The sequence below is a fragment of the Danaus plexippus genome, assembly GCF_018135715.1.
Source record: "Danaus plexippus chromosome 18 unlocalized genomic scaffold, MEX_DaPlex mxdp_35, whole genome shotgun sequence".
Classification (NCBI taxonomy): domain Eukaryota; kingdom Metazoa; phylum Arthropoda; class Insecta; order Lepidoptera; family Nymphalidae; genus Danaus; species Danaus plexippus.
In genome coordinates, this window is record NW_026869854.1 from 1,003,874 (window position 1) to 1,028,550 (window position 24,677).

General features: G+C 36.7%; 2 protein-coding genes across 3 annotated transcripts in view; one reads left to right on the forward strand and one right to left on the reverse strand.

The window, feature by feature from the left end:
• On the forward strand, positions 1–20,560 carry LOC116773206 (steroid hormone receptor ERR2). Of its 2 annotated transcripts, XM_061528619.1 has the most exons (9): positions 1–305; positions 784–868; positions 14,470–14,595; positions 14,819–15,061; positions 15,161–15,376; positions 16,988–17,173; positions 17,527–17,685; positions 18,069–18,241; positions 18,644–20,560. In XM_061528619.1, exons 3-9 carry the CDS (start codon positions 14,476–14,478, stop codon positions 18,804–18,806), a joined length of 1,260 nt encoding a protein of 419 aa, XP_061384603.1. In that variant the 5' UTR covers positions 1–305; positions 784–868; positions 14,470–14,475; the 3' UTR covers positions 18,807–20,560. The 2 variants fall into 2 exon arrangements, with proteins under 2 accessions (XP_061384603.1, XP_061384602.1); XM_061528618.1 differs by lacking the exons at positions 1–305; positions 784–868 and adding an exon at positions 3,767–3,976.
• LOC116772847 (probable cleavage and polyadenylation specificity factor subunit 2) overlaps positions 19,721–24,677 on the reverse strand; it is an 8,419-nt gene continuing 3,462 nt past the window's right edge. Inside the window, exons 7-13 of the mRNA XM_032665129.2 lie at positions 24,388–24,586; positions 23,917–24,007; positions 23,050–23,236; positions 22,544–22,634; positions 22,122–22,236; positions 21,524–21,705; positions 19,721–20,880 (exon numbers count right to left, since the gene is read on the reverse strand). Coding sequence (XP_032521020.2) covers positions 20,788–20,880; positions 21,524–21,705; positions 22,122–22,236; positions 22,544–22,634; positions 23,050–23,236; positions 23,917–24,007; positions 24,388–24,586 — 958 coding nt within the window. The 3' untranslated portion in view covers positions 19,721–20,787. The remainder of the gene's footprint in view (positions 20,881–21,523; positions 21,706–22,121; positions 22,237–22,543; positions 22,635–23,049; positions 23,237–23,916; positions 24,008–24,387; positions 24,587–24,677) is intronic.

Genomic DNA, 24,677 nt, shown 5'->3' on the forward strand with positions numbered 1-24,677 from the left:
CACTTGCAATTGTCATTCCTGTTGCACATAAATGAACTGTCAATTTTCTAACCTTGTTTGGTAATGAGAATAAAAACATTATTTTTCTTTTAAAATTGTTGTAATTTCCTTGTTGTTGTTTTTTTCGTCATGTTAAAAAATCGTGATCTATTGTATCCAATGTGGGTAAAATAATTTTTAAAACTTTTAAGTTGATAGTTGTTGAGACGTTTATTGAATTATTTTATAAAATAAAAATAGTTCAATTTACCACGGTATTGATCTTCGGTATTTTCATTGCTATTTCAAACAGGTACATAAAGAAGGTACGTTTTTTTCTACTACTAGAAGTGTTTGTGTTTACATAATAAGTTGGATAATCTTTTGCATGATTTACTTTTAACAGAATTATGAATCGTTTGCAGTACTTTACCTCTTCAAGTAAAACACAGAATAACTTTTTTCTGTTATTTTAAGTGTTATTTCTAAAGTTTTTCCATTAATAAATATTTCTTTCTAAACATTTCTTTTGATATTAACATCGGTTTTGGTTTTGTGGAACAAGTGGACTAGTTCCTTATACATTTAGTTTACAGTAATACAAATGAGAAGTTAAGCTACAAGCAGATATTAAACAATTATTTCAAAAAGCTAAAATTCATAAATAATAGCTGCGAAGGGTGAATTTAGGCATTGTATTGTTGAAGTAGTTTATACTGTGCATTGAAAGGTTGCTATTCTAGACTATTTAACATTCACATATATTCTTTTAAGTAAAAAACTATTAAATGTCTTGTATTTCAGACACACAGCAATATTATAAGGACAATAGTTACAAAATGAGAGCACCTTGCAAGTATGATGTTAATTCCTGCGTACTGATCATCAGGTTGGTTTGATTTCACTTATATATAATTAGATAAAAACAAAATTATACTCTTTCATGAAATGACATCTTCTGTCCCATAAAACAATATGAATTGCAATGCGCAAGAAAATAACACGAGTTACATTTGATATTACGTAATAATTGATTAAAAGTTTGGGTAAATTTATTATTTTCTGTAATGTGCATATTGAACTATTGAACTTATTACGGGATTTATTTTTTTATGAAGAATTCACCCTTATATTAAGTCATCTCCTAATTTAAATATGCAAAACATAATTAGTTCACAAGAAAATTATTTAAATTCTTTGTATTTATTACAACATATTTCAGAAGTTATAAACTGGGTCAAGATAAATGATAATAATTGCAGTTATTAACTATACAGTCGTGTTAATTGTAAAGAAAACAGGATGACAAAAGCTCACTCGGCATTACCCACTCTCTAATATAGTGTTTTTTTTGTACATATTTCAGTATCCTGGCTTTTGTTTTTGTTTTTATTCTAAAATTCATCAAGTGTAGCAATAAATCAGATAAAAATAGCAATTATCTTTAAAAAAGTTATTGCTATATTTTTAATGTGTCAAAAATATATTTTTATTCTTATCAATTATCCTCCGGCACTTAGTGTGCAGTGCATTAAACATTAGTAATTATTGTTATTATGAGATATCTTTATGTTAGGCGTTTATTAAATTGTCTTATATATTTTAAGTTAATCGTAGTATAACTGTTGATTATGCTTAAAATTTTATGAGCTTGATTAATATTGGATACAGTTATGGAAATTTTTAATTAAAAACAACAAAATACTTTTATTTGAAAAGGATCTGTGGGAAGTAGCTTATTCTACAAGATTGCACTTGCCTATTGTTTGCAGACAACAGACAAATAAGGTTCAAGCAATGTTTCATTTAAAAAAAAAAAAAAAATATTTCAATATTTTTGATAGTCTATGGAGATTTTGTAACATGTTTTTTTTATGAATTATATTTTTTGTTGCTCAGTTATTACTATAACTTACTTTAACCTAACTATCAATAGTTTGAATGTTCAATCATATGATTTAATGATATCTAAGATTATGGTCAGTACATATTAAAATGAAACTATGGTTTTTCGATATGTTGTGCGATTTGCTATATTATTTTATTCGACGTATCGGTTGTTTTACAGCGGCCGTGATCACGTGTAGACGAGATAAAACTGTCAAACACATTCGTACTAAAACGAATTATATCTGAAATTTATAAGTGTTGATAAATAAAGCATATTTGTATTGACTATTACTAAGTTGACGATCAATTATAAAGTTTAATAATTAATATATCCTGATTATATTTATCTGTTTTTGTTTGGCAACACTAATGTCTGTGGAAAGTTAATTTGATATATAAAAATTTATATATTATCGTGTAAGCTTACGCTTGATATTAATATTTATTGCATTTGTGACAAAACCATCAGCACTAACGTTTCTACTCTTACTAATAATATAATAATATTGTCTAACTGCTAAGCAGTGAGCACGACGCACGTAACCAGTACCTAACCATGGACATACCAATCTTCACAATCCATCTGCCAGGTTAAATCTATTATTATTATTCTAAAAATGTCTAATCGTCTAAGAAAATTATATATAACGTTCAAAGTATTACAAATGTTTTTAAATTGTCACGACGAAATTAGTGTAATATATAAAACTATCGTTTCGTTTTTATATTAAAATATAATGATGTAGCACGGACTATCACAGATAATAAAACGCAAAAATTTTACTATATAAACTTCGTGGTTATTATTATGTCAACTGTCAAGTGTCAAATTTATTTAAATTATTACTTTTTTTGTTTTTGGTTGTATGTTTTTTTTATTGCATTAAATCATTGTTTTACTAAATATAATTACGTTGCTATACACATTATCATGTGAGCTATTAGGTGAAAATAACTTTTTCTATATTGCGTTTAAGGTTAATACGACTTTAAAATGTATAACATAAGTTTAGTACATATTAGTATGTTTATTAGTTAAGTATAGTTTTGCTTCAAGATTATATGAACTCTGACTCTGATATATCTTAAGGCAAATAATGATGATAAATACGATACATATTATTGTGAATTAATTTGCTTCTAAATTATAAGATACTAGCGGAAATATTCGTCCAATTTTATATTTACTATAGAAATCTATTTCTACAACGGTTTTATGATTAACTTCCGTTAAGATACGGAGTAGGCTGTAGGAGAGTGATTCATGTCTAGTATTTTTAATACATTTAAATTGCTATTAAGATTCTTTTAGAAAAAAAAATCTTTAGGTATTTATTCTATATTCTTAGTATAAATCACACTATAGATGTTTGTCGAAATAATACATATCTTATGTGTTATAAGAACATATCAATACATTTTCTCAGGCAATTATTTTCTTTATTTACTTTGTGTTAAACATTTTCATTGTTAATGATTACACAAACTTCTACAATAATAATAATTTGAACAGAGAATATAAAGAATTGTATTCAAGTAATTTGTAATCTACTTAAGAAAAACCTTAAAAACGTAAGAAAAAAATATAAATCGGTCCTAAAAGATTTAAGGTATCCTCTGCATCACTTAGAATATAAAACGAATGTAAATAGTTGCGCAATTGCGTGATGTAATAATATTATACAATGAAAAACGAGAGTTGCATTCGTGTGGCGCGAAAATATTCTTTATATTGCACTCGCTCCCATTCAGCCGAGGCGGCCGTGACAGTGGTCGGGGGCTGCGGGGTGTGCGGGGGGCGCGGGGGCGACGCGAAACTGGGTCGCAGCGATGTGTTGTCAAGTTCAAGGCCACACCGGGGGGAAGGGGGCATCCTATCGCCCATAGATGGCGTTGTGCGATTCGGAAAAATTTTGCGAGAATTTGGTACAGTCGGCTGCGAGGGGAGGGCGGGCCGTAACGAAAATTTCGGTGCAACACACGACACGACGCTGCACTCGTGTGTCGGACGTCGCGACGCGCACTACACCGGTGTTGTTACACACCCGAAAATATTGTTATACAGATAATATAGTCAAACATGGACTGGATGGAGATGGACGATGTGGTGCGTACGGTTTTTTTATTATTACGTACTATCAAGCCGAACGCTAATTCAGTCAAGGCTGAATCGAATTCGGAGTTTTTCGTTTTGACCTATCCTAACAAATTATCAGATGACATAGGTTAATGTTACTAACAAAAAAAGATTATCATTAACAGTTTTATATAATATTTATTTAGCAAGGCTGTCGCTCGTTCCTTTATTAATATTATTAGCAATACTTCATAACATAATTTATTGACATTAAAATGACGTAGACGTAGTCATGAAATAATTCCTGTTTAATGTATCTATAATTGTGATTTAAAAGTTTCGTGCCATTCTTTTGTCACACGTTATATTCTGTTCCTGCACTAGTTCCTACTTATATTAACTTATATAGCTGTGAACAAGTATTCAAGTGGCTAACAATTGGTTAGGAACGTTTGCCGAAAATTGTCTTCAGACTGATCTCTATTCTGGACGGTGCGTCGTCGCGGAAGTCCTTTCAAAGGATTCTATTATACAGCCGCTTTGATTTATTAAGTTGTAACAATTGATTTATTATATAGATAGTAATTATTTAACGTTAAATAGTTATAACTGGGCGACACGTGCGAATCGTTACCGACCTGCCTCAACCGGTCGTGATCGATCGTCAGCCATTTCGTAGTCTAGCGCTGAGCCTCCTAACGGCGTTTTTTTTTTTCAACGTCGCGCCTATAACACGCAATGGCCGGCGCTGAACGTCCAAGGTTTTATAACATTCTATCTATTCAGACTTCAGACAGACGTGGGACATGTTTATGCATCAAATGTTCATGTATTCAAGGCCGTTTAATGAAAACCCATTGCATGTATATTTATAAAGTTTTTTTTTTCTTTCCTGACAGACGTGAAATTAATATATATTTATATGTATATATTGATTTTTTTATTTGTTTTATACATATCCAATGACTTATGTTTCGGCAACTGTCGTCATAATTTGGTGCGCTCAGTTTATCTTCCTAATCAGGTTTCCTTTTTTTTTTGTGATAATAACCGAGTGACCTTGAGTGCATTTTATCTATGTTGCTAATTTAAGCTGTGTCACACGATTTTTTTTATTGCGTAATGCTACTGCTTGTTTTATATGAATTATGGTAAAAATGACAATGTTTAGAGAAATTTTAGAATCGTTGAGGAAATAAAATGTCTAACACATTATTTTAATTTCTATCTAGTCTTCGATAATATGTATATTTATAAAGTCTAGTCTAACAGCATTACAAAAAATTTACACATAAGTAGGGTTTCATATGAAAGAAACATGAATAATTCCATTATAAATAGAAATTTAATTTCATTAAAGAAATATAGTCTTTATTTTCGATGTGTAGACAGCCTTATTTTTACCGCATCATTTAATTTAAATGTATCTTTTTAACAACTGGAAGTTAATATTCGTAGCAAATGTTCGTAGACCAGCGTCTACGGTCGTCTACGTCTACCAGATAACTATACCTAGAACGTCACGCCCTTGTACCCTGAATAAAATATAATACGTATAAGCAAAGTTATATGAAAATTGTAAAGAAAAAAATAATAATTTGTATAATTTATATAGAATTAAGAAGAATCAGAGTTCACATGTTTTTTTTTATAAACTAATATCGCCAATTCTACACGTATGTTTGTCTTTTAATTACATAAAAACTATTGTTCTGTTTTATAAAATTATATATGTATATTTACGTTATTGATTTTAATACAGGCTAGATGTCGAGCGGAACCGCGTTTTGTGAGCTAGCTATGATAAATAATTCACAATATTATTTGTTTATAAAATTTAATGATAAATGTCATTCAATTATTCTCAGGGCCATTATAGATATCTGTTAATAACTAAATGTATCTTCCGCTATATTATATACTTGTTTTTGCGCGCTGTTTAGTCCGTATGAACCTCGGAATTCGAAACGGCGAGAAATTAATGAGGTATAAATTAAAAAAAATTATATACGTAGTAAGCAAAGCTCAAATCTCAAATAACTGAACTACACAGATTCTTTTTTCAATATATTATAAGCTATATGTTATCCAAGAGTCATCCAAGATATATTACAGTCTGCAGGAAAGTTTCATCAAAATGCGTTCAGTATATTTTAGTGTCTGAGCCACAAACATACATACAATCCTCGCATGTCTCGGTACTTATTCTCTTGGTTTCTCGCTTCGGTCTCGCTTGTACTCTTGACCTGTTATCACGGATTTGAGATTTGTTTATTGTTTTTACTATGTTGCTATTATATTGCGTTTCAATTTGATCCAATTACATCTTTTATATTATGTTTAATAATTCGTGTTCGTCTGTCTGTACGCTAGCATCTCGGAAATTGTGGCGTGACTTTTTTAAATTTTGTTCATTAGTTTAAGAGAGTTATCGAGCTAGATTATATGATCTATGCTATCACTATTATTATATCGAAGGATCAATGAAAACGTCGCGAAAGTGAATAAAATATATTTGTCGGTATACATAAATATTTGCGTCTTTTTTTCTTTACACAAAAAAAAAAATGATCAAAGTTGAATAAACGTAATTATATTTAAAACAAAATTAACTTTTTCTAATAACTATATTTAATGCGATCTATCGCTTTAAAAATTTGATTGTTTTTTTGTTCCATTAAATGCAATAGTAACGTATAGTCAATAGTGCAACTGCAAAATTTAATGATTCCAAAATCCGTTTATGAGATAAGGGTATCATCTATCGGTCAAATAGTATCTTAAATAATAACTCGTTTATAATAAATGATTTGCAAGGATAAGAAGTAATTAAATAACGAATTTCAACATTAATTCAACACGAAGATGTCACGTGTTATATGAATGCAATTTTCTTTGTTGTATACATACATGTTAAGTAAACCGGCTTCGCGTAATAAATAGAATTTCGACATCAGCGGCTGGTGATATTTTCTAAATATCAGAAATAGGCGGTGAATGGCTGGATCCGTATAATTGAAGCAGGAGAAGTGGGGGAGGGAGGGGGACTAGCGGGAGATTTGGCAGTTGGCCTTGACAATGGACCGGCGGCGCACACAGGCTTAAACACATACATACACACACACTCACACAGACACAAACACAAACACACTGACAAGTGATAGCTATTCCACGAAGTCCGATCAATTATATAAAATTAGGGTTGCTATAACTATATATAACGTGTCATGCATTAACATATGGCTCAGAAATCAAAACCTTAAAAATTAGAGTATCACTGATATTAAAGAAAATGTGTCTTTGTAGAGTATTAATTATATATATGTATAACACCTATAATAAACTATATTCAATCCTATGACATCATTTCATCCAAGTACATATATACATAACTGCCTACTATAGAGTAAGGTATATCCAATTATTCTCAAGGCGATTCAGTCTGAATAATCGTGTAATAAATAAGCGACAGCCCTATAGCCAAAAAAATATGGTATCGCGTTCGGCTGGCGGCGGGCCGGCGCGTTCCTGCCCTAACACAAGGCGTACATCAGTGCTCTGAAATACTTGGACTATTGTGAACTGAATTAGGACAAAAAAAATAACGAATTAACTTCTCCTTTCTCAGATTACGTTTAGTTTGAGATTGATTGAACTTTATTCGTAATTAAATTTTATTAATCAGACGATTAAAGTTTGGTTGGAATACGATTTGACTGAGTTTCTGATTATTTTTTTTATAAAAACATATAAAGTTGCTACTAGTATGTTGTTGATAAAGAATTGAAGGAAATTGTTAAATGAAACGGAACAAAGGATCCAGGTGATGTGAATCATGACATTGAAAATGATTAGGCGAAACAAACCTACAGAAACGACAGAAATCTTTTTTAAACATTTATTTAAAATTATATCTCTATAAATTGCGTTTTTATTATATTAAAATTTAGTTCTCCCCGCGACTGGTGCCGATTAGCTAAGTTACTCTTCATTACATAAGCTCTCTGCCAGGGAAAATCTCTTCAACATTGGACTAGCCCTTTTAGAGATTAGGTTGCACCCACACAGACGGACAGACGAAAAATGTAAAAAAAATATTATTTCACTATATGTACCGCGTAAAATTACTAATTAATTTAGTACAAACAAACGGGCTGTTGAAGTCTATTAATTTATATAGAATTATTATTGATCTACACAGCAAAAGTACTTATATTGTAAGGGATAAAGTTTAAGATCGCATAGCACGTTTATATTATATACGTTAAATAACTTTATGCAGCGTTATATCAAAGGGCAAAGTACCGACCAATGGCCGTCCCAGTAAGAGCGGGTACATCTCTCCACGAGCTGTACATAGAGTGGAACATTGTAACATTATTCGTTGCATGTCTCCGAAGGTGTTATGTGTTAGGGCTCTCATTCGCCGCGCCGCATCCGAAGGGACCAATCTGTGAGGAGCCGGCCACGTGTCAGGGCGCCGCCACAGCTGGTGGGGCGCACGCAATGCGTGACCTGCGCACGCGCATTGTGCGTAACAGAGCACTCGGCTCACTGCTATTGGTTGGCCGACGATGTTGAGCCGAATGCTGAGTGTAACTTAAAAGTGCAGTTTAAACGTTTCTAATATAAGTAATGTGCTCCATAGTTACGTGGTGTCATCGTTCAGATGCTATAATGATGACGTCTTACGGTACGAGTGAGTTGGATATTTACTAATGGTTTGAAATTAACTTTATACAGCATGTTCAGAAACCGGTCTGTCGTTAATATGGAATACAAGTCAACCAAATATATAAAATCTAATGTTGATATTTGCTTTGACTAATGAAACTCATAACATTGTCAACGCCTTCGTAATTATTTTCAGTTTTTTTTTTCCATCTTTGTTGCTTTTGGTTTTTATAAATTGATGTTAATTGGTGGCAATGTTTTTTTGGATTTGCATACATGGACAGGTGATAGGTATGTTATGAGACATTATATTTTATAAACATTGTCTTTTTATTCACTTGTGTCTTAATTAACTATGTTATTTAAATTTGGAGTACCTAAAATAGAATTACTTTTATTTTTAAGTTAAATATAGAAATTTTGTATAGTTCAACTTAAATAGGTATCGCAGTATGAGTCTCATAAACCGTCTAGATTTAAGTTACACTAAATTTAATATTACATCAAGGTTAATTTATATAGACAATGAAATTACATACTTCGGCGTAACCGGACTCGAGCGACTGAAAAAAAAACGTCTTGTAATATTTTAACTGATAAATAAAATGATTTAAATTTCATAATAAATAGGAATAATAACGTTACATTTTCCGATTGTGTCAGTGAGTCTCACAGAGTTAAAGTCGAGTACAGACTATGTATATTGAAAGGGAATATCTATGTAGAGTGTAGACGTAGTTTTCCGCGGCGTTCGACGCTCGTGGCGTAGGTCGTGGTGTCGACGGCCTGGCAATGTCACCCGGAGTACTTTCCTCTCCCCCCACCTCCTCACCCTCCCAGCACCTCAAACAAAAATACTCGAATAAAAATCTTATTTCCGATTACCAAATTCCAAGATCCCTTTCATATATAACTTACTTTATGTACCACAATATTCTGTTACGTAATATATTTTTTGGTTGCTTTTTTCGGATTAATTATTCTGGATGCGGCCGTCTTTCGGTTAGTGTGTCACATTCAGCGTACGTGAGTTGGGGATGAATAATGAAAAAGCTCTTTCACTGCTCGCCGTATTATCGATGGGCATGTAAATAATTATTATTATATATAATGGGTATGTCTGTTTATATTTGAGAGGTTCGTTAAAAGCCGTGGAGGTATAATTAATTCCTTGTTAATGACCGGGTGTTGAACAGGTATGGGTATGTTTCGATTGAGGTAGGTCTTACATAAGCCTAGTGACGTCTTCACCAGTTCTATGTAACGTTCGTCCGTTCACTGATATTGGGTAGTGCAGGTCGTTGACCCTCCGCTATCAACATTATTTAGCTCGGCCCAATGTCGGCACAATGTCGAACCGCTGGAGTTCATAGCCCAGTGACGCGACGCGCCTCGCCGCATGTTCTAGCTAATTTTTATCGTCTTTCTTTGCGATCGTTTCACTTGAATAATTTATCAGATAAATGTTTATATTCAGATTTATTTATAGTATTGCATTTAATCGATATCCTGTTTTTATATAGGTGCGAGGTTTCCATTATAAATTCATAGTATCGTATACCCTTCGTTGGAACAGTACCGCACTGTTGAACGGTCTCCCCTCAGTCGGTCTATAGGCTGCGAGTAGAGGCGACCTCGAACGCGCGGAAACAGGCGCGGTCAAGGCCGCAGTCTAGACGCGCCGCACTCCCCCCGACCCCCGGCCCCCTCCACCCCCCGACCCCCGACCCCTACTTCTAAACCAGTCGTGCCCCCACTATTTATTTTTACCTCCTGCCGAATATGTCCGCTCTAAGCGGAGTAGGCGTACATACCTGACCTACCCATACATAGTTACGGTGTTTCTAGCGTTTCTCGTCTATGATGCTTCTAATATCATTATTTTTTACAAAGCCACGGCTGGCTACAGCTGATGTTTACACGGATATTAACATTTACTTTTACTTAAATGAATACTTTATTATTAGATCTCATTTGTCAATAATGTCCAAATATATATTTTTTTAATACTAAAATATATTGTACTAAAAGAATTAATCTACTGTATATTACCCATGATTTTATACTAACGAAATAAATTATAAATTCCATGTCTGTTGAACAAAGAAATAGAAAATTTGTATGTCTTTTATATAAGCTCATCGAACAGTGTCTATTGTTGAGCCGAGGTGTAGCTGATAAAATTGTGTCAGTGAAGTCATCGGTGGCGGAGGCGACTGTCGGCGAATATGTAATGCCGGCCTTGGATGGAGACCACACGCAAATTGACTTCGAATTATAACACGCGTCTAGGATACCTGGACGGCGGAACCGGTTTTGAGTCTAGATAAAATCTAGTCTTGTATCTTAAGGCTCTGCAGCTAGATGCATTCCCTATAATTACGGTTCAGTAAAATATAAATCATTCTGTCATAATTTGAAATTATATTTGATAGAGAAAAAAAACTAACGCGATGCTAAAAACGTTGAAGGTTTTTATGTGCAATATAATTATATATTCCAATGTTAGATTTCGGATGTAATGTTGTGAATAATGTTTTTTAAATAGTCTTCCGAGAATAGTTGTATGCGATCGGGTTTGCTTTCGGATTTTGTGTATGCATCCCGTACTGAATTATGAAGTTTTACTATTGAGACAAATTAATATATAAACTGTGTGATTGACTTAAATATTTCGTGTATAATTGGAAACGATGTTTACATAAGTACGAAGGTTATTATTTTTAAACATTTTTAAGAAACTTATACAATAAACCTACTCCAATGAGTTACCAAATTTAAAAAAGTTCAGCTGTCACTGTCATAAAATATTTTTGTACGCTCAGTGGGCGGGAACCCAGGCACACGCGATGTTTATAAGTGAAAGTGGGTTTGTCTTTCGATTACGTTTTATGACTGAAACGCGTAATTGGCTTGGAAATAGAGAAAGTGGAACGTGCGATTTCCTATGAAAACTGGTTTCTGTTAAACATTAGCTGTATAACAAGTAAAATACATATTAAAAATAATATCATATGTTCTACTTTAAGCTATATTGTATTTCTTGCATTAAGCACCTAGGTATGTTTTAAAACTAAAAATGTAAAGCATACATTTGTACTAAATAAAATATTAGTGATATCGTCAACTCGGCTACAAGATAAAAACTGTATTTTCGATAACGGGCGGAAAAATACGCAAACATTTCTATATGAACGTCTTGAGGTAGGTCCGGGAGGCGCGGAGTACTAGCTTGCACGTAACAAATATTTTTTCTATTAACTAGCTGTGCCCGCGACTTCGTACGTGACTTATAGTTATTAATCACATAAAGATAAATAAATTTTATAAAATATTGTTGCTTAGTAATAACGTATTAAATAAGCAATCCAATCAGAAACCTAGACTATAGGTTAGACCTATCACCTAACAAACAGACATAAAAAGTTATTTTCTTATATGCGCAACGTATGCATTTATATGGATTCAGTAGGAAGTTGTTATTTTAATATAACGAACATATTCTCCGATTCTATTTGTTTGTACAGATTTTAAAGGGTTACATTTTGTTTCAAAGTTACTTGTAGACGTCCGCTAATGGCTTACAATAGTGCAAGGTCGGCTTCGATAGGTATCTGCTTTTGTTATGTCAATTATGCATTTATTTTCATTGGCTAAAATCTATAAGGAAACGTCACTAACTGAGAGAGAGAGAGAGAGATAGAGAGAGAATATTTTCATTCCTTTAACCAAATTCGTTGTAAATAGAAAATTAATTGTACCAACATTGTTTTTCAGTATCGCAAGGCGAGTTGATTTGTATAAATTAAATTAATTTGCATATTATATGTAATGAATGAGAATTTATCGTATACCACCGTGTGTTTAGTTTGAGCAGGAATGAAGTGTGGTGGTTTTTTAGTGCGTCATAGATATTTATAATGGATATTGAATTTTTTATGCAATTATGTTGCTAAGGAGTATTATTATTTCGTTCTTAAACCGTTTTAAATTGAGGTAGTCTTTGTTGGAGGTCGCGCTTTTTGCCTCTGGATTGGACTTACAGAGCCTTTCAATCATGATTCAATCTGTTAAACACGATCACAGATAAATTATAATTGATTAAAACTATATGTTATCTGTTATAATTAAAACATCATATATAAATGTAAAATATGTTTGAATTGTAAATATTTGAATGATATAAACGTCATTTCCGTGAAGATGGCGGTACATTTATTATATTTAAAACGCTCACATAATTTCGTTGGCCGGTCGATCGTCAGAGTGAAAAAAAAAAGAGCACTCCAAGCGGAGACCTTGAGATCGTTATAAATCGCGTAAGAACGAGAATTTCGGTGTGTTGTGGCGCAAAATAGATATTCATAATAACATGATGCGGTTCATCGACCGAGCGCCCGCGGACTCACCTTCGGGCTTCGGGCCTCGTAGATAAATGGAAATCCGTTCGCCGAGCAGCGCGACCAACCGCACCGACGTTGGCATAGGCTCACACATTACCGAACCAAACTCACGCTACATGCTAGACATATTAACAATTTACTTTCAGTATTATAAAGGAATAGACTATATATATTATTTTTATCCTCTTAATATATATGGAACTTTTTTTTTATCTGTATACAAAGTTGTAATAAAATCTCGTAGGTCAGTTTTCATTGCCGTCACATATTCAATCAACTCGAAAATCGAATCTCGCTTCCAACGCGTTCTGAAAAATCATTTAAAAATTTTTATATAAGAAAATAAAGAATTCTACAAAATTACGAAATACCATCAAAGTGGGTCTCTGATTGCTTTGTTCGATACACCGTGATGATGGCGTCACTATATTTATTATTATTTTTTATCATATAATCGGCAATGTCAGGAGTACGTTGAACTCTGACGGCATCCTTGAGATATTGTCGTTAATAGATAAAAAAAAGTATATATTTTTCGCTATCTGTGAAGTATTTTTTTTTATCTAACAATAATTCTCGATGACCTATATGTGTTTATCGTATCTCATGTTATAAAATGTGTTATTCTTTAGTTTCGCTTAATGTTATCTCGTTGTACGAACCGCTCGCGTTCGCTTATTTTAAATTTTAATTATGTTTGTTAATTAAGAACTCGAGTTATTTATATCGTTTTTCATTCAAAATTTTTGTTAATGGACCACAAGTTGGTTGCTTATTATTTATATTATTAAGGGCATGTATTTTTTTTTAATTTTTATGTACCTATTTCCGATGACGTATTTATGTATGTATGTCTTTGTTTTAATATAAGGATGTTTAATCTTACGTAATGTGAATTATTTGCAAATCGATTTTCATTACTATAATCGATTTTTTTAGAAAAATTCATTTTTTTTACATAAATGTACATTTAAACTACCAGTCCACGAAGTAAAGGCATTTATTTTTCTTCTATTTTCGGGAATATTTTATTACATAATGTTTTTACAAATTTAATGAGACATTGTTTTGTTTTACCTCAGTTGTATATTTTCATTTAAAATTCTACTCGAAATAATAACATTTTTGTTTGCATACGTTTTAAATTTTAATGTAAAATATTATTTAGTACTAACATGTTTCTACAGTGCAGAAGCTATGATCGTTACTCTTATGGTAAAAGAAAATTAACAACCAGTTATCGGGTTATAGTCAACATATTTAAAAAAAAAAAGTTATTGGTAATCTATGAGAACTACTTGGTAACTATGAAACAAATAAGTCAAATACCAAAGAGGTTTTGTGTCTCGACCTCTAAGGAGGTCCATTGATACATAGTTTCATACAAGATTTAGTGCTGTGTGAATTTATAAAAGAATATAGTAGAGATATCGTTTCCGTTTCCAGGTTCAAATGATGTCAGCTGTGAGCGGCGAGCCGATACTGAGGCGGGTGAAGCAGGAGGTGGAGCCTCCGCCCCAGTACTCGCCCACGGAGCATCACAGACCGATGCAGATGTTGGAGACATGCAATGTGAGTTAACAGCTGGAACACCTGGACTTTTATTGTTCCTAAGTCCGACGATGAACTGCTTTTTCATTTCACGTACCTATTACGATTTCACGTATAAGAATTTATTTATATAAATCCTACAATTATATTTTTATCGTTAATTGGTTATTTATCTAGAATTTGTACAGCTCTAGAGTCCAGAGAACAAAGTTACTTCTATATTAATATATAATAAATCCTCCAGCTCGAATTGGAACCTAAAGAGGAAGCGAGGTTCTGCGTGTCACCAGGCGAGGCCGGTGTGGTTGGGAACGCGAGTCCTGAACAACAGCACTGTTCGTCGACCACGGCCGCGGCCGCCAGCGGAGCCCGAGATGACGACGCTCCCAGGAGACTCTGCCTCGTCTGCGGAGACATCGCCTCGGGCTTCCATTACGGAGTCGCCAGCTGCGAGGCCTGCAAGGCATTCTTCAAACGGACTATACAGGTGAGATCAATATTCCACACCAAGACTATAGTATCATAGGCCATTTTGGTAGAAACTGATCTGAGAAACATCACTATAAATATGTACGTTAAATTTCAGGGCAACATAGAGTACACGTGCCCGGCCGCTAACGAGTGTGAGATAAACAAGAGGAGACGGAAGGCGTGCCAGGCGTGCAGGTTCAGGAAGTGTCTGAGGACGGGCATGCTGAGGGAGGGCGTGAGGCTGGACCGGGTGAGGGGGGGCAGGCAGAAGTACAGGAGGGGGGAGCACGCGGCCACCGGCCAGCACAGGCCCGCCCTCGATGATATCAAGGTAAGGAAAGAAGCGCTGATGAGGTACTGGGGGTGTACTAACTCCTCCTATTAGGCACTACGTACGATTTGACAACTAGCTTTGGACATAACGAATAATGTCTCGTGAAAGAACTATACGTGATTTAGTAACAAAACGGTGGCGACGTCTTTGTCACGTGACTTTATACAAATATAAATCCCTTAGCGATTCGTGGCGTGTATTTCAAACTGCTCTGTATTAGTTGTACTATGAGGAAGTTTACTTAATGTCCGCTGAGAGGTTTCTGCGTGAAGTACCGATCTGTAAGACCGAGTAGATATTAGCTTTTAGAGTGTTAATGGAAGCAGTCACAGGTGTTGCACAGCCGAGTGATACAGGGTGATGTAAGAGACATTCTTTATGGCCAAGTTAGCTCGTAGTAGTCTTATGTCTCGTGAAGCCTGAACTTGGAAGACTTTTCCATTTTTATTTTATTCGTAATAATGTTATTCTGGAATAGCCAGTTTGTTTGTTGCCTCGGAGGGTAGACGCCGTTTAAATAGAATTAAGTAAGAAAATATTCGAAATACAAAAAAGAGAAGCTTCTGGCAACACATATAAACACACACATACATATTATATATATGTATAGCTTTAAAAGTATTAGTTAAATATTGTAATATATTTTTGAATAAATTGTGAATAATAACTCTGATATACCACTCAGTATTTTTTGTGTATTTTTTTTCATATGGTCAGACTGAGGACCTTGAACTGTTGGATTACTGTATGACGATTGGTATTTATATACAGATTTAGTACCATTATATTGATTGACAGACAAATTATTATACACACACATGTGTGTGTATAATATATGTGTGTGTATAATATATGTGTGTGTGTGTATATATGTATATATATATGTGTGTGTGTGTGTGTGTGTGTGTGTATTATATAGACTTTTTTTTTAATACACTACAAATATTGAACTTTTATATTCTAATGATATTACTATTAATTAAAACTTAATATGAAACATATAAAACACGATTCAATATAATCGGAACGCATTTCGCGTTTCAAATACTTAACAAAAAACCTGTCCGACCTTGAGACGTGCACAACACAACACGTTGCAGTGTAACGTTACATCAAACCTATACGGAATTGTTTTATTTTTAATCTGTTATGTATATAATTAATATATATAGTATTAAAGTAACGTAAAGGACCCGAAATTCGTTGCACTTTGGGCTAATTCATATTTGTAGGTCACTTTATATACCTGTTATTAGTTGTAACTATTTTAAAGTTAGTTTCAGTTTAAAGGAGTGTTAGGTATGTATTTATAATCTTAATTTAAATTATAAGACTGAAATCGCCAACCGTGGTGATTAATGCTCTAAACTTCTCCATGTGAGAGGGAGGCTTTTGCTCAGTGATGGGCTCCGATAGGCTGATGATGATGATACATATATATTTAGAATATATGTGTCATATATAATTATACATCCTATGTTAGCATTCGTATTATTCGTTGACACGACCAACTTACAATTGAGATGAATTTATTATGTACCTATCAAGGGTATGCATTTTTTTATTATTTTATTGTTACATATGACACAATAATCTCCTCCACCCCAGGTCCTGGAGGCCCTAACGTCTTACGAGCCCGAGTTATTGTCGTGCGGGTCTGTGCCGCCCGGGGTGACGGAGCCCAACTCTCGTACGTTGGCGCTCCTCGCCGATATCTACGACAGGGAGCTCGTGGGAGTCATTGGTTGGGCGAAACAGATACCGGGCTTCACGGACCTCGCGCTCAATGATCAGGTCAGGGCATATCCTATATAACTGGGTACTGCATGTGCATGAGTATATATGTATATAGTTTGGCCTTTGTAATATGCTGTGGTTATACCACAAGATGTCGTCGGTACGTTAGATGTGAGCTGCAAATGGAACTTGGATAAATTTTTTTCTTTGCAGTAAAATTTTTACAATCAATTCTCATATTGAATAACGTATATATGTATTTTATTTACGTAATGTGGTCCTGAACAAAAGTGCTTTTTTTTTCTAACTTATGCTCGGAACCTCCTTCGTGGCGATATTTAAATAAGTGAAGATGCCTGCAAACTATTGTTTCAGTAGTCATTGTGATAACGTGTGTGTGTTATCCTCAGATGCGTCTGCTGCAGAGCACGTGGGCCGAGATGTTGAGTCTGATGGTGGCCTACAGGTCCATGTCTGCGGGCGGAGCGCTCCGGCTGAGGTTCGCTGCTGACCTGGCGCTGGACGAGCAGCAGGCCAGGGACCTCGGGGCTCACGACCTTTATCTACAGGTTAGTGAGTACACACATACACACACACACACACACACACGTGCTCGTGTTTTCTTGGTGCGTGTTGCCAGCAGGCAACACACGGAGAGGCGGCACATACACACACACACACACACGAGCAAGGGAAACGCAAACTTACAAACGCATGTTGTATATTTACTAAGCGGACTCCGTTAAATTCTGATTTCGTTTTCATGGGTCGGAAAATTTTGTTTAACAGTTTGATTTATAATAATGTTTGCAAATTGTAAGTCACTATGAAAGTTATCGGAAAAGGGATTTTGCATGTTTAGTTTAGGAGTTAGATGATAGGACACGAGTCTTATTGCTCTCTGTTTTATTGTATATGATTATTATCACTACTGTCCTGATGCATGACGCAGGTGGCCGGAGTGACCCGGCGCCTGGAGCGTGCGTCCGCCCAGCGTGAGGAGTGCTACCTGTTGAAGGCGCTCGCCCTCGCCAACTCCGAGGCTCGTATCGACGAGCACGCCGCCCTCAAACGGTTCAGGGACGCCATACTGGCCGCTCTCAACGACGCCGTGTCCGCGCTGAGGTTATTATATATTATCGTTGTGTTTTTGGTGCTTTGATATTTGAGGTCCTTCATATCTCTTATTCCGTCCGATGGTATCGATAGAGTATTTAAAGTAAACCGATTCCTCTACTCTCTGCCAACACAAATCATACTCGGCGTCCATAGAAGCCATCCAGTCCTTCAACATTTACAGCGGGGGAATAATGCACTTCGTTTGAAAACAGAAAGTATAACTTGGAGTTACCCCAGAGACCATGGAAGGCTCACTCCTCGGTGTATAAGAACGTTTTTTTTGTATGGAGTATTACTGTTAGCTACGCGGTTTTTATAGCGTCACTTGAAGAGTGGACCAGTACTGAGACCGGCCCGTCACAAAGGGGCCTGAAGGGCCGTTAGCTCATAAGTGCTCGTGTGTTCCAGGCCCTACAACGCCAACGCGTCGCTGCAGCAGCTGCTGCTGGTGTTGCCGGCGCTGCGGCTGGCGGACGTCGCCGTGCGTCGCTTCTGGGCCGGCGTCCATCGAGACAGACGCGCGCCCATGAACAAGCTGTTCGTGGAGATGCTCGAGGCCTGCCTGCGGTAGACCGCCTCCGAGCCCGATCTCTGGTTGTGATCGATGTGAACGTTGTACCTTAGTCCCCGTCTAACCCTCGCCGGATGACGTATCCGAGCGCGTTTCGTTCTGTCATATCTGTCTGCATTTAGTGCCCCGGCTGTGCTATGTGTATAGCTGTGTGAGCGGAGCCGGTCCGTCTGTGTGGCTGTGATGTGGCGACTGTACGGTTCGTGAGCGACCGCACCGCGTTCCGCGACTAATGTACAAAATGGAAGGATGTAGTACAAAACTTGTTACTATTTTTGTATAATACTAAAAGTATATTATGTAGGTTAATGGTGACTGTTTTGAGATTATGTGGCCGAGGAATACCGTTCGGGACTTGACACGGCTGGCACCGATCAACTCCTCTAACGGCTTTTATGAAGTTTTTGATCACTCGAGACTAACGGCCGCTTGGTAGTCGCGGGGTGTTTTTGTATCTCAGTAGCTTCCCGCCGCCGACTCCGACTCCACATGTTCCCTATCCGTCGCCGTATTCGGCTGTTTTATTCACGTGGAGAGCTTCACACCATGGTCGGTGCGAGGCTGCAGAAGCCCGCTTCTATTCCGCGAGAGATCATAGAGTTGTAAAAATAAAAACCAACAGGAGCTCTATGGTTTCTCGTCCCGTACGTTAAGTATCACCATAGACAGTTATTTTAAATCATTAATAGTACTATAGATATCTATGTCTAGAGCTGTTCCACTGAGTTATTGTATACCTAGATATATATCTCATCCACATAGACTTATTTTTTGGATTGTTACAGAGAGTTATTTTATTATGAAAGTGGAACAGTAATAATAATGAATACCTCAATACTGTTACCATGTAATGTGTCATTTTTGTAAGTTCCGAACTTGCACCCGCTAATGTTTCCGCTTGTCGTCGTACAAGCTATGACGTAATTTCCGCTCGTCCCACATCCTGAACCATCGTAGAATAAGACTCGTAGGAATTGTTTTTTTTAAGTTTACTTTACGATGCAATAAAATAGCATATGATCGTCAATTATGTGATATTTCTGATACTTTACTATAACAGCCTTACCACTCGTCCGCAGCGTCACACTGAGCACGGATAGTTTGTAGTATTCCATTCATGAATCATCGCACACCATACTACTGATAGTAAACAAAATACTTTGAACTGTCCGTGCTCAGGTCGTCGTTAACTCGCACTGAGCTACTGATCGTCGACATGTCAAGCTACCAGCTGTCCGCCAGCTGTAGCCGCTCGCCGCAGCCCGTGCGGGGAGGGCGTGTGCATTTAAACACCGAGCGATCGTTCAGTGCGCGCGCGACGGTCAGCGCGTGTCCTCCGAGCGCGCGTCCCCTGTATTTGTTCTTATGTTAAGAATATTGGAGTTATTTATAGTCGTAACGTAAGCGCTGCCGCAGCGTCGGGTGTGATACTTGTACAAATGTGAGATGTGCCAGATTAGTTGTAAGTTTTCGTTTTTTATTATGCTTCAGTTAGATGTTACTGTTGAGGCGAGGCTGCGGTTCAATCGAGACGCGATCTGTTTGGCTCCCCGTCAGTGAGCAGACTCGCGTCGGTGTGTTTTGTGCGCCGATGCCGGCGGTTCCTGGAGTCGAGTCTCAATAGTAACGACAGATCCTTTCCACTAGGAGCCGTCCGCGGTCTCATACTGTATTGAATGAATTGTATGTTTATTTGTTTACAAGACGTTACTACAAACCGGTCTCGACGATTGTGAAATAAATTATAAAATTTTTATGCCATTTTTTTATTTCTTTATCTCTATGCTGAGACAGTAAGAGACATTGTTTATTTGTCTATATCATTATTCCTCTCGTTTCCACCAGTGTCTCGTGTAAAAAACATTTATCACTTAGAAAGAACATGATAAAGAGGAAATAAAAAAATTCTAACCAGTGAATAATTAGTACACATTAAAGAAAAATATGAATTATTGTTCTGGAAGTATTTTTTTTCTTAAATCTACACTATAGCGAACTGATCGTACAAAAGTTCCCGCACTTTGAAATACTCCTCAGAGAGCACTCCCTCGAGGGCGACGCGACCGTTCTCCAACTGGAAGAAGAAAAGTAAGGAGATTAAACTAGTCTCAGAAACAACAGGCCGGTGTTGGGTTAAAAGTCACTCGTTATAAAATTGTTGATCCGTTCTTACAAATTCTGGTTTGTACTAAAATAAATTAGAAGAACAAAAAGGTTTCTCCGATTATTCCGTGTGAGATATCAATCCATAAGATTTCTTGACTTCGATTATAATAAATCAATAAGCCGATGAAATAAATTTTCGATAAAATTATATAACCTTTGTTTAAGTCGCTATCAGACATACAAATATAAGCAAAAGATAATGTAATTGAGAAGCATCTGTTACATTTTAAGCTGGAAACAATAGCTAAATGTTACACGCATTTATGACATCCGTTTCCTTATTAATACAACATCGTTCGAGGTTTTAGATTTGTTCGTCTGTGTTCAGCGTTACTTGCAGTAATGTCCTCCAAAATGGCTGTAGCTAGTTTATAGTTTTCAAATACAAGTTTATACTTAAATGTTGCCATTACAAAATAACAACGGCTCAGTATTATGATTAATAATAATCAGTCATAAAAATAATTATAGTACATTATGATTAGTCCGGCACAGATGGCGCCACTTGTAACATTGGTATATGAATGGGGGCCAGTAGTGTCGATACTGACTCTCCGTATAGCGATGGTTCCGTTGCAGCACTCAAGGGCCCCGGCACTGAACTCCGCCCCGAGGCCGTTCCGGGCGAGCGCCGCCCTCAGCTCCGAGAGCCTCACACTGTTCACGAACCACGCGCCGTGAGGCACGCCCTCCGCAGCCTCCAGCGACATCATCTCCACATCCGCCACTTCCTCTGTACACGAGCCCACAATGTTATATACAATGTTTATAGTAATATCTAAAATTGTATTAATTATTTCATCCACGATCTTGGGAGTAGAGCCCTGCATTGTGCCGTACAATAAAAATATTGCAACTAGCAACTATACTTTGACTGAGAAAATCTGTCTTAGTAATAAGTGAATGCGAACTGATCGGCTAAGAGAATGTGTCTCTGGAACAAGTGTGTGAGTTGAATGAAACTTCTGTCTGAATTGAAATACTGAAAAAGCTTATAGCTGGTGTCTGCCGAAGAGTAAGTCTCCAAGACAACATTATTAAATTTAAATTGCGGGCATTAATCGGTCCCCTCTTCCATCAAGTCGCAGGTGACAAAGTCATCAGTAACATTCTACATCTGTGTACACAGGTGTCCAGGTGTTCGCGTACCGCTGGGCGTGTCCCGGGTCCTCGGCTGCGCCACCACGGCCGACAGCCACGCCAGCTCCGCGTCCCCGGCCGAGCGCCAGGACAAACCGCACATCACACTGTCCGTTAACTTCACCTGAAACAGTAAGGAGGAGTTATGTACTGAAATATTAGTGTATGAAACAGAAATTTTAAGTAATTGATTTATAATTAGTTTTATGAATGTGTAAGGTAGTTTGGTTTAATATTGGTAAATGAGGGTAGACCGATACTTTGTAAATGTGCTTATCTCCTCCGAGTACTTTAGTAAAAGTACGAAAATTTTAGTAGAGAAAGTAGTTCGATCTAATGCCATTTCAACACAAGATTTCTTTAGAGGTCGCTGGCCGCGAATTGTTATTTTTAGTTTTCTATTGATGTAGGAGTCGTGATAAACGAGTCACCTGGTAGATATGAGACTCTGTGGTCGCATCCACGGTGTCGCCGCGGCCCGGTGTGAAGACTTTCTCGATACCCTCACTGTCACAGTGCTTTCTGTAAAAATTAACATCGGTGTTAATAACTGACATACTATCATATTGAGATCTAAGATTTTCGCGAGTATTCATTTAAATGAAACTAGTGTTATTCGGATTTACTACGCGGATTTTATTATTTAAAAACTACATAATCCCGACGTTTCGGTCACCTCGTCTGCCCGTGATCACGGTTGCTGCAAAGTAACCGAAACGTCGGGATTATGTAGTTTTTAAATAATAAAATCCGCGTAGTAAATCCGAATAACACTAGTTTCATTTATACTATCATATGTTAATATTATACATTTCGTATAGAAATAAAGAAACCTGGTGAAAGACAAATAATATGAATTAATTATATATATATATAAGACCTCTTTGGTCAGCACACCGCAAGGGGTCATCTTATATTGTTGTTCAATACAACTCACTTGAGGGTGGCCAGTGCCGTAGGTCCGGCTCTCAGGGCCACCACCGCCCGAGGTTTGGCGGCCGCCACCACTCGCAGCAGTGACTCTCCGTCACAGCGGCCCTCCAGTTCTATGTACTGGATGCTGGCCTTCACCTGCAGCTGCTTGGTCGCCGTGATACACTTACTCGGGATCTCTGTTATCTCCTCTGCGGAAAAATTAATAGTTGTGGTTATATACGTCCAGTCAGACCCCGAGCCTCTCGGTAGTATTCATTTAAATGGAACTAATATATTCGGATTACTTCGCTTTATTTTATAATTTTCAAAACATACGAAGCATCTCGTCCGCCCGTGACCACGGTTGCTGGGAAGTAACCGAAACGTCGAGAGTGTGTAGCTTTTTTCAAAATAATAAAATAACTCACAGTAATCCGAAAAAATTAGTGGCATTTAAATATATTTATCTATTGAATGTAATTGTTGTATATATATCATTGTTTTTTATCAAATGCGATGACTTCTTAAATGTGATGACATATTATTTAACTGAAGCAAATTGTAAGATTTCGAAACTAGAATTTTGATATATGTAACTTTTTTTTATCTGTATTGCTGTTAGCCCTGCGGCGTTTACAGTCACCGGGAGAGTGGGCCAGTACTGGGACCGGCCCGTTACGAAGGGGCCTGAAGGGCTCCTAGGGCACGTACGTTAATTGATAGAACTTATATTAATTAATTATACATTTATATTAAGATCTTACACTCTGCCAGTACATACAATAGTTTAAAACATCACCATTACACATATAAGTATTCCTAGACTAGATAAGATTTTTATTATTGTTCTTATATAGCAGTCTCGCAGCAATGCTATATGGCTTAGTACCTTCCGGTTCCTGTGTGTGTGTGGGGGCGGGCGGCACGTCCCGAATCTCTCCCTCGGCGTCCACGACCTCCGCCAGGCGATAGTCTTCAGGCTGAGAGTCAAATTATGCCTTTAGTTTATTAAATGCGCCTAACTCGTCGATAGACAAAGGGATTTTAAATTTCACGGGCGTGTGTGTGAACTATGACTACCATTACAATATTTTACTTCAGACGTCATGCTTATTGATACCACAGATGCCTTTGTTGGAAATCTGTTCTTCATAATCTGCACAGTGGGCAATAGAGTTGTCTCAGTTAATAGTGGCTGGCGGATTTGTAAAGACAGTTTTTGTCTCCAAACTCAAATGTTTTAGGGGAGATGCAACACCTGCTTGGCCACTCTTAATCATTACAGGTGTCCTGTAAGCTGGTAGTTTTCATCACTACGACCACCTGGAGGATCTGTTTGTGACGAAGGCTATGTTCCTACCCGTATGATCTCTCCATAGTCGTCGGCCCTCGCTCGTTCCTCGGTACAGGGGTACATGGCGTGGTGTCTTTTGTTGCTCTTGAAGCACCCCGCGGGCCTGGCGTCCCCCCGGACCGGTATGTCGTGTTTGCCGGTCACCACGCACATCTCCAACTCACCCTCGGACTCGGAGTCGGATGATATACCACCGGTCTCCTCTCTGAAATACACGTTTTTCAATATCAATTACACAGTTTGGAGTTTGGGGGCTTTTTATTATACATAATATTATTTTTGTTTGGATTCAGCTC